The 18,731-nt window shown below is 45.4% G+C and overlaps 1 protein-coding gene across 1 annotated transcript in view; it reads right to left on the minus strand.

Annotated features, from left to right (window-relative positions):
• The window catches only part of parp8 (poly (ADP-ribose) polymerase family, member 8), a gene marked incomplete at its 3' end in the record, with an annotated part of 100,870 nt that overhangs the window by 12,941 nt on the left and 69,198 nt on the right, over nucleotides 1-18,731 (minus strand). Inside the window, exons 17-19 of the mRNA XM_080531010.1 lie at nucleotides 14,188-14,253; nucleotides 13,362-13,471; nucleotides 3,681-3,729 (exon numbers count right to left, since the gene is read on the minus strand). Coding sequence (XP_080387136.1) covers nucleotides 3,681-3,729; nucleotides 13,362-13,471; nucleotides 14,188-14,253 — 225 coding nt within the window. The remainder of the gene's footprint in view (nucleotides 1-3,680; nucleotides 3,730-13,361; nucleotides 13,472-14,187; nucleotides 14,254-18,731) is intronic.

Below are 18,731 nucleotides of genomic sequence, written 5' to 3' on the forward strand. Positions count from 1 at the left end.
TTCGTTAGAGAGTCTCCGGGTGGAGAAGGGGGGGGGGGGGTCGTCGTTGGGTGGGGGAGGGAGGGGGGAGGGGGGGGGTCGTCGCCGGGTGGGGGAGGGCTCTGTGTTCTCTAGATAGCTGGTGGAAGTTAGGTGGGGGGGTAATGTTGTTAGCATAGCTACCCATTGTTTTGTTAGCCTCGTCTGAATCCAGGAAGTCCGCTGCTGATACCGGTTTGACCGGTTTGTCGACAATGGCGTCAATGGCTTCGCTAGTAATATTTGCCTGGGAAAGGCATGGCTGTTCTCTGGCCAAACGTGTAGCCTGCCTGGTTGAGACTGGTCCGGGATTCAGCTGAATGTCTCCCGAGAGAAGTAGATAGAGACAGATCATGGTCCTTCTGTCCATTCTACCTACCGGGGGCTTGTTTTTCCGCGTCAGGTCAGCAGTCAACGTTGTGTGAATAGCTGCCGTTCTTTGCGGCGTGGAGATAAAAGTCGCTATGGGTCTCATTTTTCCCAATAAAGTTTGTCTCCTTCTCCATACGATGTAAGTTCTGTGGTGATTTAATGTATAAATCCGTAATCCACAGAAGGAACAGGAGAAAGTGCGGAATAATCCTTGCTGTTGCATTGTTGCAGCAGGAGGGGCGTTGAGAGATACGACCGCTCATGTCTGTGATCGCGTAGTTTCTCGTCGGGAATACGCTTCTTCCCGTTTTAAAATGTAAAAACTATTACTACACCAAATAAAACTAGTAGTTACTATAAAGGGGTGCTAAAAGTTCTAAAATCCACTAAAAACTATTAATTACTAACAAACATTGAACAGAGACAATAGGCATGCTGCCATCTTGGATTTGGGGCGGATAACTAGTGGTTTACTAGTGGATAACTAGTGGTTTGCACCTTGCAGTGAAGTCTCTGTACTTCACCTGGTGACGTATCCTGTGGTCTCTGACACATTTACTGTCTGAGGGACTGTTTTTTATTTAATTATGGTGAGTTAATAACTGTGGAAGTCTTCCTTGGCCTACCAGCCCATTTGCGATTGCTGAGCTAACCAGTGCTTTCTTTCTTTTTTTAAAGGTGTGTTAAGCCTCATTATGTAATAACTGCACATTATGTAATAAAATCCCAAAATGTAATAAAAGGTCACTTTCAATATGTAATAACACCGCATTATGTAATAACCTGCACATTATGTAATAAATCGCCTGAACGCAAAATGTAATAACGCTTGCCTTATTATGTAATAAATGTATTACATATTGTGCAGGTTATTACAAAATGCGGCGGTTGCACTTTTTTGTAACACAATTGAAAAAAATGGAAATGTAATAAATATATTTGACCATGAAAAGCATTTTAATTCTCCACAAAAAGAAAATCCAGAATTGCATGTGTTGAAACTAAATAGTACTTCTATTGACCACAACTGATTTGGTTGCTTTCTTCTCAAGTTATGAAGCCCCCAATGGCAATTTGATGATCCGATAACAGGGGATCATATTATTGTTATAAAAATGCCTTGTCTGGCAATTAACATTATGCAACTTTTCAAAGCATTTAAACGTACTGAGTGCACTGCGGTAAGTAACAAGCACCGAATGCTTTGAAAAGATGCATAATGTTAATTGACAAGGCAACCCTAACCCTAACCCTATAACAATAATATGATCCCCTGAAGGAATGAGTTATCTGGGGGCTATTCCACGAAGCTCGATAAAGTTATAAGCCTTGATAAAGTTATAAGCCTCGATAATGTTAGCTTGCGTTCGGTTCCATCAATGTGGCTCAAATAATTCGCTGCTTGGTTGAGCTCCTTCTGAGTCAGATATAATTAGCCTGGTCGCGACCATAGTCGGGCTATAGTAAGACGCGCGTCAAAAAAGGCTCACAGGCGGAAACTAAACCCCGAACGACAGTTCCTCATGTGTCTTTTAGGAAATATTAGTTCCCACTTCACACGAGATAGATAGATTAGATAGTTTGACTGTGTGATAGATAGATAATTTAATAATTTGAAAGTGCGATCGATCGATAGATAGTTTGATTGTGTGATAGATAACTAGATATTTTGAAAGTGTGATAGATAGATAGATAGATCGATGGATACATAAATTAAAAAGTTTAAAAAATAAAATAAAATAAAATGAATAGGTATGTCTATCAACTTGCATTGCTGTTATCACAGCGGTCTGGTTGGCGCAGTGGTTAAGGCAGCCGGCTGGAGTCCCAAAGGTTGCGAGTTCGAGACTTGACCAAGTAATTATTATTATTATTTTTTACATTTAACCGAAGATTTCATGCAAAGGCTTCAAACACCATTGTAATCGTGTCAGTTCTTGTAAATTAGCCTGCACCATAATTTTATAGCCTACATACTTTTTTAGATGAGATTTTAGATTAGATTCAGACAACGAAATGCAGTAAAAAGTGCGTCTGAAGAGGGATTCGAACCACGTCTAAAAATGACGAATAAATCCTATGGCAGCGGTCGATACCACTAGGCCATTGTGGCGATATGACGGTTTGTAGCCTGCTGCTGATATCACCACAGTAGTAATATTCATTTATTAAAATATGAACATATAACAATAACTGGGGCTAGTATGACCTACGCATTTAATCGGTCAGCAATTTCTTGCCAAACCATTTCCCTCGCCTTGTTAATTGCGGCAGTATTGCACTATTTTACATCTTATTTTTCCGTCTTCATAAAGATCAATAATTCGGGAATGCTGCGCAAATGTAGTACCCCTGCAGAGTGGAGTATCTTCATTTCGACAGATCGACTCTTCGTGGCTCTTTATGTCTGCGCGCCCATATCGAAGATTTGTAAGCCGGTGTTCTGTGAACACTGATGACACAAGGCTGATCCTCGTTCGAGGAATTGGCTTGAATTCCAATCTCGAGTTGCCTGATCGCCGCATTTATTTCAATCGCCGCTATACTGATCCACCTTTAGTGGAATGGCCCCCAGGTCTTCAGAATGTCTCAAACAAGCAAATTACCATTGGGGGCTTCATAACTTGAGAAGAAAGCAACCAAATCAGCATATGATTGTTGTTGATTGACGTGGTCAATAGAAATACTATTTAGTTTCAACACATGCAATTCTGGAATTTTTTTTATGTTGGAGAATTAAAATGCTTTTCATGGTCAAATATATTTATTACATTTCCATTTTTTCAATTGTGTTACAAAAAAGCGCAACCGCCGCATTTTGTAATAACCTGCACAATATGTAATACATTTATTACATAATAAGGCAAACGTTATTACATTTTGCGTTCAGGCGATTTATTACATAATGTGCAGGTTATTACATAATGCGGTGTTATTACATATTGAAAGTGACTTTTTATTACATTTTGGGATTTTATTACATAATGTGCAGTTATTACATAATGAGGCTTAACAAGGTGTTACAACTGTTCATTCTGGTTAGACTGTTAAGTCTAAGATGTTGTCTATGTTTCTGATTGATGTTGATATTTTAGCCTTATATAATACCTTTGGTGCCCTGAAATATATATATAAAAAGGGTTGTAATTCCTAAATGGTAAAACCAATCTGAAAAAATAAAACATTCAATCAATCTCATTGTACATCTGGTGGAGTATAGAGCTGAAAGAAGACAAAAATCCTCTTTCCAATACGCTTTTTACTACTTGGATAAAAAAAGCATAACTTACTCTGGTCACTGGTAGTTTGACAATGTGTGACCTGTTACTGGATATTACCCTATAAAGAAAAGGAAAATAGTTACTTGGGGTTTATTTTGCAACCTAACACTTCCAGCAGCTTGGTTTACCTGTTGTTGCATATTGCTGTAATTGTCAATCATTCTCTGTCTGTAGGTATCCATCTTTGTAATCTCATGTAATGGCAGAGAGTGAATGGTTCCAAATGATGTGGACCGCAAGCGCAAAGAAATGTTAAATCTATGCTTTAAGTCTACTGTTTGTTTGTGACATGCTAGACCTCAGTTGTTATGGCTTCCTGAAGACACAAACCTCAAAACAATAGGAAAAACACCAAGAATATCAAAATGTTCGGAACCACAAGTTTTTAGTGTACAGTAGGTCCGAGGTTCATGGTTGAGCAGCGGTAGCACGGAGGTATCACCACAGCAGTAGCTGTGTACTGCTACAGTACCTTTACATGTTTTATTTGAGGTATTTCACCATGGCAAGAAAAACATAATTGTAATTCTTGTTTTACAATGGCATTGTTAAAAAGTGGAAAAGCAGACGGTTATCTTTAGCAGTTTCTTTTGTTGTTTTATTTGTCAGTGTTATTTGAAAGCAGTGCAAGGATTTGAGGGTTAGTTTAGGATTAACGGGACAGTGATTACGTTTCCATGCACAATATTTGGCCATTCAGAATTAATTCATTCCAAACTAACATTCCGAAATAACTGTTTATATGATTGCAAAAGGTTAGGTAACTGTTTACATGTCCTAACAAATAATCTGAATAGCAGCATTGTCATTTATTCAATTGGTTAATTAATTTGTCGGGGAAGATTCAATGGATTCAATAAAAATATTGTCTCCTAGGCGGTTGCAGGTAGGCTTATTTTGCAACATCATAGCCTATTATTTGAAAGAGGCCCAATAACATTATTATATGAAAGCAATCTAAGCCCTATTTGGACAGGATTTTTGTCCTGTGCGATTTGGCAATATCAGTCATGTTTAGAGACTACTCTTGACCGTGGTTGCAATAATTCAGGCTTCATCCTCGGTCTATAAAAATATGATCACCACTTAATGTGCAATAGGCTTCATGGTTTGAGGTCTGTCCGCTCCACTGATCATCAGAGAAGAGGCAGAGGGTCAGATATCAACAATATCATGGCCCATAGAATGTGGCCTGCAATTATTATAATACAATAAATAAAAATTAAAAAAATGCATTTCAAATACATTTTTAAGCTAAGCTTTTTCCCCTCTAGAGCTCCAGAACTACATCGTCATCGTGGTCATGATAAATCTACTGAATATAAGGGGCTAAAATATTATAACTAAAATGTGTTTTCATATAACTGTATGTTTCATATCTCAAGTTAATAATAGATATTATCACAATGACAACAGATATTTGCTGTTCACTGTAATCTGATATGGAGACGAGTGGATTATGCAAAATGAATACTCATAATAATATATATATATATTATTATCATCGTACTTTGTCATCACAGATTGAAATTACAGATTTTCAAAAAATGTCAATTTGACGGTCATCACATAACATTGTGACAAGGTTGCATGTGTACTGTAATGTACTGTATGAGGTTTTTCTACATTATCATTATTTGACAGTCATGATCCACAATTATAACAAGGTTGCCAATTGATTCCTAACTAAAGGGAAGTACAAAATAGCATGTTATTACATTAATAGAACTGGAATGCTTTACTTTGACATAACACTGTTCTTTACTACACCATTTGGGAATCGAACCCACAACCTTTTGGTTTGTAGTACATTGTTCTATTATTTATTATTTCTATTATTATACTTTTTATTGTCTCTTATCTTATAGATTTTTTTTATAACTAATGGCATTTTCTCTTGTTGTTGCAATGTTGAGGAACGATAGTTATGGAGATAGACTCCAGTTCTATGAGTGGAGCGGAGCCCCATAGGGGAGCTCTGCTCCTATTGGTTTACCCGCTACCTAAAGTAGCCAATGACTGAATTTTTCAATGCCTGCGCCCGCCTGGGGTGCTATATAAAGGGGCGTACTTCACTCCATCATTCTCCCAAACATACAAAACAGCCGGGTTTGAACGAATCGAAGTGGGCCAGCAGCCCTATGGGGCTCCGCTCCACTCATAGAACTGGAGTCTATCTCGATAACTATCGTTCTATATCGTGGAGCTCCGCCCCATAGGGGAGCTCTGCTCCTATTGGTTTAGGCGGAGCGAGCGAGGCCAAATGTACCCCCACTGAGACTATTAATCCGAAAACAATCTCAGCGGCACCCGGAGCTGACCACTGATGTTGGTTCAAGACAACCTTAAAAAGTTGGCCCAACCCACACCGAGTCCGCTCCACTGATCTAGCCCTTACGTGAGCACGCAGGGTTGTAGATCTAACGGAACATGTCCTGGAGGAGGGTCCCCTCCCCAGGCACATCCGTAATCATCCTGACAGCACTTGAATAGCATCCCCAACCAGGGTAATCCAAGTGCCATCCCCACTACCTCAGTCCTCAGCAAACTGAGGACAGAATGAGAAAAGGATGAGGAAGAAATATCACTTACCTAACCCTTACGTTGGGTTGTTGATCTAACAGAACATGTCCTGGAGGAGGGTCCCCTCCCCAGGCACATCCGTATTAATCCTGACAGCACTTGAATAGAATCCCCATGACCAGGGTAATCCAAGTGCCCTTCCCACAACATCAGTCATCAGCAAAACTGAGGACAGAGTGAGAAAGGATTGAGGAAGAATATCACTGACCTAACCCTTACGTGAGCACGTAGGGTTGATGATCTAACGGAACATGTCCTGGAGGAGGGTCCCTTCCCCAGGCACATCCGTATTCATCCTGACAGCACTTGAATAGAATCCCCATGACCAGGGTAATCCAAGTGCCTTCCCCACTACATCAGTCATCAGCAAAACTGAGGACAGAATGAGAAAAGGATGAGGAAGAAATATCTTTCAAGTAATACCGTATAAAAAGTGATGGCGACGACCAAGACGCCGCCACACATATCTCCTCCACTCCCACTCCCCTGAGAATGGCCACTGATGTGGCCATGCCCCTGGTGGAATGAGCCCGAATGCCAGTCGGCACGGGCTGCCCCTTCGATTCGTGCTAATAGCCTCGCAAATCCAAAGGGACAGCCTCTGCTTCGAGAGTGGTGTCCCGGCTTTCTGTCCGCCATAGCAGATCAGAAGCCGGGGAGAAGATCTCAGTCCTGCCGTGCGCTTCACATATTGTGCCAACGCGCGCACCGGACAATACAATGTAAAACGCCTCTCCCTCTCTCCGTCGTGAGGAGGAGGAAAAAAGGCGCTCAGAGCACAGCTCTGAACCCTAAACCCACGATTAACCGTAGGGATAAAAGCCGGGTTAGGGCGTAATACAGCTTTTGTTTCGTCATCAGATATGATCAAACAATCTGCCCGTGACGAGAGAGCGCACAAATCACTCACTCGCTCAGCCGTAGTCAAGGCGAGGAGTAGACTCGTCTTGAGAGACAATAAAACGCAACGACACAGTGACAATGGGTTCGAATGGGGGCACGCACAGCGCCTCTAGCACAATCGACAGGTCCCATTTTGGCATTAGAGTCCTATGAGGGCGTCTAAGCCTACACACTCCAGTCAAAAAACGCTTAACCAGCGAATGACTGAAAAACCAGTGTCGTTGTCGCAAAACCCTCATGACAAGCTGAGATGGCAGCCGCGTAAACTTTACTAGTTCCCGCCGCCAATCCCTTGTCAACAGCGACTGTAAGAAGCACAAGAACGTTTCGACCCGACAACAGACAGGGTCAACGTCCTGTCCCTCACACCACTGTGTAAAACTCGCCAGCGCGCCGCATATCCCTTTGCAGTGGATTGCGCGCGCGCACTCTGAATGGTCTGAATGACCGCGTCTGTCAGACCCCTGCGTTCTAACAATCCCTCTCAGTAACCACATAGGCGGCCCCTTCACCAAGCCTCCGGCTTGAGAGAGTGCATCTTGTCGATGAGGTATGGGCCATGGGCCCTCTACCAACATCTCCATCAGTTCCGGAAACCACGGGGCTCCGGGACGGTCCGGGGCTACAAGAATTAACTCTAGCCTCTCTGACCTCACTCGTGCCAACAGTGGGAGGATAGATGTCAGGGGTGGGAACGCGTATAACAGGACCCTCGGCCATGGGTGGTGTGCGAATGTATCGACTCCCAAGGGCGGGTTGTCCTGTTCGCGCAGGGAGAACCAAAGGTGACACTGCGTATTCGTCCGTGACGCAAACAGAACCACTTCTGCTTGCCCGAAACGTGCCCAAATCAGCGACACAATGGAGGGTGCTAACCTCCAGTCGTCGTCCCTCGGGCCTCCCCGTGATAACAGATCTGCTCCTTCGTTGAGCAGACCTGGAATGTGGAGAGCTTTCAGCGAACTCAGGCGACTCCGCGCGCGATGACGCGCGGGTCTCTCCAGTAGCTCAGGTCGGTTTTGACCGATCTCTGTATTACAATCAACTTGCGACGGCGTCTCACTGGAACCAGTCGCAGTCGTGCGAACCGCCTCTGCAGTCTGCGCATGTGTAACAGGCCTAAGGGGACCACTACATGGGCTGCAGACATCAGTCCTAGTAAGGACATCCTTGACAGAGCGGTGATTGTATTTGTCACTCGACACACCCGGAGAGCTGACGTCAGTGTCGCTCTCCGTGGTGCCGATAAACTGGCCCTCTTCTCGGCAGTATCCAACTGAATGCCTAGATAGGAAAACTGTTGAGCCGGCCACGGAGCACTCTCTGTCCAGTTTACAGCTAACCCCAGCTGAGTGAGTGCTGCACCAGTGAGGTTGCGTCCCGAATGGCTCGACTTGGGCATTGGGCCAAGACCAGTAGGTCGTCGAGATATGCTAATATGCGTATCTCCTTTCGCCTCAGTGGTTCGAGTGCTGTCTGCACGCATTTGGAGAGAAAACGAGGAGCAAGCGCGTACCCGAAGGGCAGGCGCGTGTACTCGTAAACCTTCCCTTGGAAAACAAAACGTAGGAATTTCCTGTGCCACTCTGTGATTGGCACACGAAATACGCGACCCTCAGGTATCTACGAAAGGGGCGTTTCGCCACTCTCTCGATGAGGACCCTGAAATCTAGTATGGGTCTCATGTCTCCCGAATTCTTTGGGACAAGGAAATACGGGGAGTACCATCTCATGTCCCACTGGTCCCTCGGAACCAATGTCACTGCGCCCTTTGTTAGGAGATTCGTAATCTCCTCCTGGAGCGCACGTGTCTTTATCGGGCAGGACAAAAAACAGTCTCTCTCACGCCCCTGAAGGGCGGAGGAGGCTGAATGAACTGTAGTGCATATCCCCTCCTCAATGTCCTGTCTAGCCAGCCCGACAGAACACCTGCCCCTTCTAGCCATTCTGTATAACGCAACGACAGCGGCTGGGCCGTCTGTTGTGGTGCAGTCGACAGAAAAAGCTTGCATTTCTGTATGACCCCAGCCGCCGCTGCCCACCGAGGAGGTGGCACAGCCCAAGGTGGGGTCATTTCGAAAGGGATGGGCTGCCGTCTGTAAAGAGTGTTTGTTATGTGTAACAATGCTCTTTATTTACGCAGGTTTATTATGCCTGATAATCAAAGAACCGGCCGCACGCTCATGAGCTGGGCCAGGTCTTGATAGACATGGAGGGGTTTTTGATGTAAATAACGGTCCCTCTATACGGCTACATACAGGGGTGTTTAACCCGCTATGTGTCGTGATAGGGGGTAAGTCCGTTAGGCAGAGACCTGGCCACACGCCGGTAAGCTGGGCCAGTCTCCGCTTTGTTTCTAACCGGTAGCGAGTCGACCACACTCTGACAAGGCAGGTCGATCTCTGCTCTGGCAGATAACGGTCCCTCTATACGGCTACAGACAGGGGTGTTTAACCCGCCTCGTGTCGTGATAGGGGTAATCGTTTAGAGGTAGAGCCAGTGCCGCATCACGCCGAAACCTCCGTTTCGCAGTCGTTGACGGTCTACTCGTCACCACGGCGGAAGAAGAAGAGGTGGAGCTTGCTCAGAAGCTCCGCCTCCGCTGCAGACAGACCGTTGGGTCGGTCTGTGGTGATTTTCGCAATGGCGGCGTTAAACACGGCGATGTTATTCGCCGCTGCCGCCGCCTGCGCACCGAGATGGGGCGGCGAGGGCGGGGAGCTCGTGAGCCTCTACCTGCCGCTCGCTCTCATCAGAGCTTTCTGATTCTGACACCGGCACCGAATCTAACCGGTAGCGATTGGACCACGCTCCGACAAGGCAGGTGGGTCTCCGCTCCGGTAGATAACATGGGAAAAATCTCCTTTACTGAAAAAGTAAGGTGGGGATTTTCCTTCTTTTGCCTCTTTATGAGGTAGCAGCCATGAAGAGGAAACCGGTGGTGGGGTCATTACCGACCCCTCCGCCAGTGAAACCGGGCCACACTGCCGTGGGGGGCCGTAGCGGGCCCTCCCAGTGGTCAGCGGCGGGGGCTGGGGATGCCGAGTGGGGCATGGCTCCGTCGTTTAGAGGTAGAGCCAGTGCCGCATCACGCCGAAACCTCCGTTTCGCAGTCGTTGACGGTCTATTCGTCACCACGGCGGAAGAAGAAGAGGTGGAGCTTGCTCAGAAGCTCCGCCTCCGCTGCAGACAGACCGTTGGGTCGGTCTGTGGAGATTTTCGCAATGGCGGCGTTAAACACGGCGATGTTATTCGCCGCTGCCGCCGCCTGCGCACCGAGATGGGGCGGCGAGGGCGGGGAGCTCGTGAGCCTCTACCTGCCGCTCGCTCTCATCAGAGCTTTCTGATTCTGACACCGGCACCGACCACTCAGCTGGGTGAGGGCGGCGTGATGTCAGGGCCGGCTGAGCGGGCGGGACCATCCCTACTTGGGGAGGTGCCTGCCCAGAACGCCGTTCTTGCTCGTCCTCCGCTGCTAGAAAATCGCAGCGGCAGGTGTCCCGGAGGAACTTCTTCGTGGTCGGCGGCGGACGATCCATCGCTGAAGGGAAAAGTCTCCTCCGCTGAAAAGTGTCCTCCGCTGCTTGGAAGTCGCAGCGGCAGGCGTCCCGGAGGAACTTCTCCATAGGCGGCGGACGATCCATCTTGAAGGGAAAAGTCTGGCGGGTCCTCCAGTCTTAGTAGTCGTCCTTCTCAGTCTTCAGATATAAACCCGTGCTGAACTTTTTGGGAGAATGATGGAGCGAAGTACGCCACTTTATATAGCACCCCAGGCGGGCGCAGGCATTGAAAAATTCAGTCATTGGCTACTTTAGGTAGCGGGTAAACCAATAGGAGCAGAGCTCCCCTATGGGGCGGAGCTCCACGATATAGAACCGAAGCCTACAAATGTTACTTTCTTATACTGTACATGTACTTTAACTTATTATAATGGGATGTAAAAAATATACTTGATTCTGATTCTAAAAAGAAAAGATTTTCTTGTTGCAATAGCCTTTTCAGCATGGTCTGAAATGTATCCTCTTTTACTACTTTTATTATTATTTACTATTCGTGAGCTTATAATTATAAGGTTCTATCTCCATTTAGGGTAGTTCAGAGATATTGAGCGTCAAAGTTTTTACATTCCATTATGTTTTGTGAGATGGAACCTTTGTATTTTATGAATTGCTAACTAAAAAATGACAACATTTTACAAATAACACGACACAGGCATTAATAAACACCTAATGGATCAGATTATGTAAAAAACTAAATTTTGACAAAAATGGAGATAGAATCTTATAATTCTAACGTCACATATTTATGCTCAACTGCGATGGTCTGATGCTGACCATTAACTGCCAATGTTGAGATAACGTTTTTCAACCCATGTGCAATTATGCAGCAATGTTAGTTGATGAGCGTCAAATGCCAACCTTAAGTTAACTTAATCACATAACCATCACATAACAATGTAAACTGTGTAACAATGTAAAATAAACTGTTAATTCCAACCAACATGTGACTAACCAACAACCATCAAATAACAATGTCAATTCCACACGGCAAAGCTAGAGTGATTACATTTTGACATTTCAAAAACTATATTCTCACAACCAATGTAAAACATCAGTTTGGTTAGTTTTTGATTGTTGCACAACTGTGAAACGTAAAATGCCCAAGGGCACTGTTGTAATGGCTTCCTGAAAATACAAACCTATTCACACACAATATACAATACCCAACATATCATACTATTAGTATTAGACCACATGCTAAATCACAAGAGCCCTATGTTATTAATAACCCTGTGACCTAACCAGGGCATCTGGAATAATTCTGGGCACTAAATAACACTGATGTGCTGAGCTACGATTGAGAACACTCACACACACAAACAAACAACTCAGAAAACCTAAACAGAATGACCTAATAGAATAGTAATTCTCTCTATGCAAAGATGAGTGCACAGTTACTTTAAACTGTGGAATTGCTATATTTGATCCAGGCACCTGGGGCCTTAATTTCTAAATGTTCTTCCTATCTTATCCAATCACGGTCCTGCTTTATCTCCTATCTCACTCAAACCCTTTATCAACTCGGAATGCTACAGAGATCTGACGCTGTCTGAAATGAAGGAAAGAGCTCAGCTATAAGAGGCTTCCTCTGAGAGAGGGTGACAGAGAGAGAAAGGTGGGTGGGGGGGGGGTGAGAGAGAGGGGGGGGGAGGGAGTGAGAGAGAGAGGGGGAGAGTGAGACAGAGAGAGAAAGGTGGGTGGGTGGGTGGGGGGGGGTGAGAGAGAGGGGGGGGGAGGGAGTGAGAGAGAGAGGGGGAGAGTGAGACAGAGAGAATAAATTCCTCCCCAATCTGAAGAGCTCTCCCTCTGTACTGCATTATTCAGACACAATAGCTGAAATTGTATTTAAGCACAAGGATATCACCCAAGGATAGGGCTTCATTAATGCTATTGCAACCCCAAACATCGACTGATTGTGTTACATGCAGTGTTTTTACATTACCAATGCGTATTATGTTATGACTGAACCAGCTTTACCAATCTACAATAGTGTCTTTCATAAGCAATTCATTATATGAATATAGCATTCACTGCCACTGCATTAACATAAATAAAACACTAAATTGATAACCGTTTGTGGTGTTAAAACCTATGGTAAACGGTATGGCCAGCTGTGATACCAAAGTAGTGATTGACACTGGCATGCTTTATTGGTATGCAAGCTATGCGTGTTAAGCATTGCATTTTGATGCATTATGATTGCATCATGAATTTCTGGATTAAGACACCATTAAAGTCTTGAGCAATGCACTGACAGCTATAGAGTACAAAGGGGTGTAGCTATGCAATGGCACATACATACAGTATGTATATAGCTAGACAGGGTTTTCTTTTTTTTACACAAATGTACCTTTTGGTATAAGCCTGTCATCAATCATTAGATCTGGGAAGATTGATAAACCAAAAGTATGAGAATAACATGCTCAGTCAAATGCTTCCATACTAAAATTCTAATTTCTGAAAAGGGCTGTCTAGGGCTGTCTAGGGCTTGTGCTCTAACAGCTATACAAGTTCCATCTTATGTTAGCAATTTTGACATGTTCATACCATTTTTTAGATCCAAATATTATTCAAACAAACTCCAATTAGGTCAAAAGCAATGTTAGCCTTCTACAGAAATATTTCATATTTCAAAAGATCTTACCATTGCAGTAAGGGGTGAGCTAACGGGTCATGTTTGTCCATCTGCTTCTTAATCTCCAGGTACGGTGCCTGTAATGAAAGGGACCGGTCATTCAACTCTCCTGGCTTCTTCTGAACAGAGACACAGGGGAGACGACAGAGGATGAAGGCCAAGATCAGTTAGGTCCTAAACTTAATCAAACATACTATGTTAAGATGTTAAGATGCACTATTGAAGGGGGGGATGACTACAGAATATTCTGCTTTTACAAAATGTTATGCTGTTTTCAAATGAAACTAAATATCCTGCTCTTGTTATGCTTTTAGAATGTATTTGTTCTTAGAGGATAATGCTATGAGGTAACATTGCTGAGGATGAACATTATGAAGAAAAAGCACTGACAACATGTGAACTGTATAGGCATGTATACTGTTCTTTGGGTCGGCAGCCCAGCTCAGCATTTGATGATAACCTTTTCAAGCTCTTCAAGTTGATAAATATGTCATCAATCAGTTCCACCAAACAAGAACCTAGTTACACATTTGAATCCTGGTCTTTGTCCCCCAAAAAATCATCCCTAAATATTTGTGTTTATTTATTTGACACACACAAAAGAATCATGAGTACTCCAACACTGAAATTATTTAAAATGCATATCTACCTGTAAGGAGGCTCCATCATGCTCTAAGGTGACTTTGCCTTTAAAACGTCTCCATATCGGTACAGTATAAGGTGACATTGCCTGTAGAATTGACATATGAATTGTATATTGCTAGTGGCTACAAGGATTGTATTGCTTGAACAAAGTCACCACAAGAAGTGACACGGTCAGTAAAAGGCTCCATACCTGGGTCATTTCTCGGATAGACGTAAGGCTGTCAAGGGCTCTCATCACGCGGTCATAGTCCTTTTTCTGATATGAAACAGAAACAGAGTCATGGCACTGCAATCAAATAAAGTCACATTCATCATCTTTGTAGAGAAAAGTGACTGTCCAGATACAGGTACATTACTGCCCATGTTGCGTAACACAGAGTGAAATTCAGTAAGAAGCTAGCATGTCTCTGCTATACGTGGCATATGTTGTTTTTATATAAATATACAATGCCCTCCTTAGGTATTGGAAAGAAAACTCATTTCGTGTTTGTTTAGCTCTATACACTACAGAAATACTATGAAGTAAATAAATAAAATAGAGATTCTCAGATTTAATTAAATGTTGTTTTTTTTCAGATCGGTTTCACCATTTAGAAATTACAACCCTTTTTATACATCCAGTTGTCCCCCTATTTCAGGGCACCAAAAGTATTGTAAAATTGTCTTGACAGGTGTTTCTGGTTGGTCAGGTGAGTTCCGTCATATAATTTGTGCAGCCATAAGAGAGCTGTCAATGTCTAGTATGACTTTGGAGTCTGTTATTGGTGTCTGTCAACCATTCGCGGATCTACGGGGTGGTATAGGGTGGCATCTGCCACCAAAGACTAAAGTCCTGCTAACCCACTTGCCACCACACAGAAATTCAGGCAGAACCTTTTTGCGGAACTGTTTCTACGACTGTTGATCCCATACGGACACAAAGGCCGCGTTGGTAAATTAGCTCTGAGAGCACCGGAGCGTCCACGTGACTGCCTCTTGTCCAATCAAATAAAGGTACGAACGCAACCTGCCTTTGACAGTGCACGCAACCAAGTCAACGGTCATTTGCATGTTTTTTTCAAGCTCAACCAGCCACAGCCCGCTGCCTGTGAATCGGCAGTATAATCACAGGTAAGTAGAAATAACTGTATTCACTATTTTTTGTTTGTTTACTGTGTGTATAGCATAGCTGGGATAGCTATCTTACACGAATTTAATGATAAAAGGAAATGTTGCTAGCCAGTTGTAAAACATAGCTCAGCTAGTTGTATTCAAAACAGACATGAGACGTGCTGATCTAGATCGATAGCTATTAGCTAACGTTAATACACGAATGTTACGTGAATACTAGCTAGCACACCAACAAGGCAGGTAGTTAACATTCTATTGAACACCCCTGTTTAACTGTAGCCAGCTAACGTTAGAATTCTAGTACCTCAGCTAACGTTTGCCAGCGCTGTGTTTGAAGCGGCATGTGAAGCTGAGGTAGTGTGGGACTTTTGGCGCTCAAATGTGCGAGTCTCACATTCAATGCGTCTCTGCGTGAGAGTTGGCATTTGAATGCTAACATGCAAAGCAATGTAAATGGTTAACTTTGCTAGTACTTCCCATGATGTTAAGGTTGCTATATTTTGATTTTGTACATGTTAGGAAAAATGAAGAGAAAGATAACTTACTACTTCGACCAGTGTAGTAAGAAGTCAAGTAATGAGAGAAGGGAGAGTGGTGCGGAGAGGGAGGTGCACCACATCCATTTTTATGGAGGGGTACATAAAGCTTATTATATATGAAGTCCTCATGGTGTATTTCTACATGGCAGTTACTGTTGCCTGCATAAGCAAATGATAAGAGTAAAACATTTACTATCTGGGCTACAGCAATTTGCCACCCCAATGTGAGAATGGTTTCAGCCTCGCCACCCCTATAGAAATGGTCTAGCTCCGCCACTGCTGTCAACATGAGGACCAAACAGACATCAATGAAAGTCAAGGAAGCCATTAAACCTTAGACTTATCAGAAGCAAGGGTCGTCAGCCGGGAGCCACCCTTCACTGATGTTTCGCTCCTTTAATCCCGGAACATCTCAAGGTGGTGGAGCAGTGACAGGGACGTCTCCCTGCCACTCCCTGCAGCCAGCCCCAGGATCCTCCTTTCCCCCACGCCTTGTCCTTTCTTCTGAGCCAGAGCCAGAAGCTCCCTTGTTCAGCCTCCTCCGCCAGGTCTTTGAGCGCCTTTCTCAGCTTGGATCCTGTGATCCCCAGCGACCTCAGGAGCCGCTGTGTAGATGTTCCTGAATAGCCTCTGCACCCAACTTCCACAGGATAGGTGACTGCCCTTCACCCTGCTTGCGAGCACGCAGCTGCCAAGTCTGTGTACTTTTCCTTCTTTCTCTCAAAGGCAGCCTCCATCCCCTCTTCCCATGGAACGGTCAGCTCCGCCATGATGACTGTCCTCATCGGGGTAGACCAGAGTACGACATCTGGCCGAAGGGAGGTTGATGTGATCTCGTGTGGGAACTTCAGCTGTCGATCGAGGTCAGCTCTCATGTTCCACTCTCCTCCAGGAGACAGGAGGGACCACTGCTTCGTGCTGCTGCCCTGACTTTCTCCCCCTTGCCGGACAAACTGGATCCGCTGCTGTGATGTGACTGGGCTGCTCTTGTTTGATTCCAGTCTGCGTGCTTCCAGAATTTCCGCTAGTTTGCGCAGCACCCGGTCGTGCCGCCATCTGTACCGACCCTGCGTCAGTCCCGCCTTGCATCCAGAGAGGATGTGTCGCAAGTTTGGGTTGTTGGCGTTGCAGTGTTGGCAGGTCTCCTCTCTGCCGTACCAGAGGTGCAGGTTCCGGGAACTGGGAAGGGTGTCGTAGGTGGCCCTGATCGAGAAGCTCAGCCTTGCTTGGGGCAGCCTCCACATATCCTTCCATGTGATGGCTCTGTTGATCACAGCCTCCCACGTTGTCCACCTTCCTTGCTGTTGTTGGCCCACGGCTCTGATTTTGTAGCACTCCTCTTCGATCTTTACGACTTCGGAGATCACTAGATCTTTCCTTTCCTTCCTTGTTGCCTTGGACCACATCTTGGGTGCTGATCCCCATCCAAAACCAGTCCTGCCTGGCTGCAGCACCCCGACGATCTCCTGGTGTTTCAAGCGATTGATGGCCTGGTCAACTGCCTGCGTGGCATCCCACTTGCGTCCTGTGCGAACCTGGGCCTTGCTGTGTTGGACAAACGGGTCGGGTGAGTCTCTCAGCTCGAACACGAGTCTCACCTTCTCCTGTTTATAGCCCAGACTGATGGATTTCAGTGGGAGCTTCAGTGTGGTTCTTCCAAACAGCGCTGTATTAGAGAGGCAGTGGGGAAGCCACCCAGCCACTTGCAGATGTAGTTGTTGGCTTTTGCGTCCAACTTCAGCACTGTTGTTAAAGTGATGTCACACAACTTCAGGGGCCACATGAGACGTTGGTATAAGGTGAACTGGTAACACCACACCTTGAATTTCCCTGGCAGGAGGCTTTGGTTGATCTTCTTCAGGCCGTCCAAGAGCTGGGAAGTGACAGAAGAAGCCATGTGCTTGTCAGAAAGGTCAGCCGTGTAAAGCCTTCTGAGGCTTCGCACAGGATGGTCCACTAGCAGCGGGATCTTCTCGCCATCCACTGAGAAAGAGATGTTGTCATTCCGGACTCCTTTCCTGATTGAGAGACTGCGGGACTTAGTTGGTTTTATCCTCATCCGGGCCCATGTTAGGAGCTCCTCAAAGCTCTTCAGAAGTCTCGCTGTGCACGCTGCTGTCTGAAGGAGTGTGGTGACATCATCTATATAGCTCCGTAGGGCTGGGAGTCGCAGACCTGACTGGGATCTGACTCCTCGGACCATCTGTCTTCCGCCGATTAGGATGATCTCAAACGCTGCTGTGAAAAGGATGGGGGAGATCGAACAACCCATCGCTATCCCTTTCTCCAGCCGGTGCCAACACGTTGAGAACTCCTGGGTTGTGTAGCATACATGGAAGTTGTTAAAGTAGGTTGCTACTAGGCTCTGGATGCACGGTGGTATGTGGAAGAATTTGAGGGCAAAGTGGATGAGCTGGTGGGGAACAGACCCATATGCATTTGCAAGGTCCAGCCAAACAACGTGCAGGTCTGATTTGCTCCGCTTCGCTGTCTGGATCTGTTCCCAGATCATAGCCGAGTGCTCCACGCAGCCAGGAAATCCTGGGACGCCTGCCTTCTGACAGCTGGTGTCGATGTAATTGTTTGCCAGGAGGTAGCTGGTCATGCGCTTTGCCATCACTGAGAAGAAAATCTTCCCCTCCACATTCAATAAGGCTATGCCTCTGAATTGGCTGATGTTATGGGAGTCTTTCTCTTTCGGGATGAAGGTAGTGACTGCTCTGCTCCATGCTGAAGGGATGGATTCTGTTTTCCAGGCAATGCCCATTAGTCTCCACAAAAGCTTCAGGGTCATTGGGCAGTTCTTGTATACCCTATAGGAGACGCCATTTGGTCCGGGTGCAGATGCAGCTCTCGCATGCTCCACCACCTGCTTAACTTCAGACCATCTGGGGGGAGTGGTGTCAAACTGAGAAGAGGGCTCGGGTGGGAGCGGTACGTGCCCTGGGGAACCAAGGGGACTCTCCTTTTGGCTGTCACTGAGCTGGTCCTTGATGTGTTCCTCCAGCTCCTGCTCGGTGGTCTGCAGCTTCCCCGATTTCTTCTCCTCAAGCAAACCCCGGGCGTACTTGAACGGGTCCCGGAA

The sequence above is a fragment of the Nansenia antarctica genome, assembly GCF_963989245.1.
Source record: "Nansenia antarctica genome assembly, chromosome: 5".
NCBI classification, from domain to species: domain Eukaryota; kingdom Metazoa; phylum Chordata; class Actinopteri; order Argentiniformes; family Microstomatidae; genus Nansenia; species Nansenia antarctica.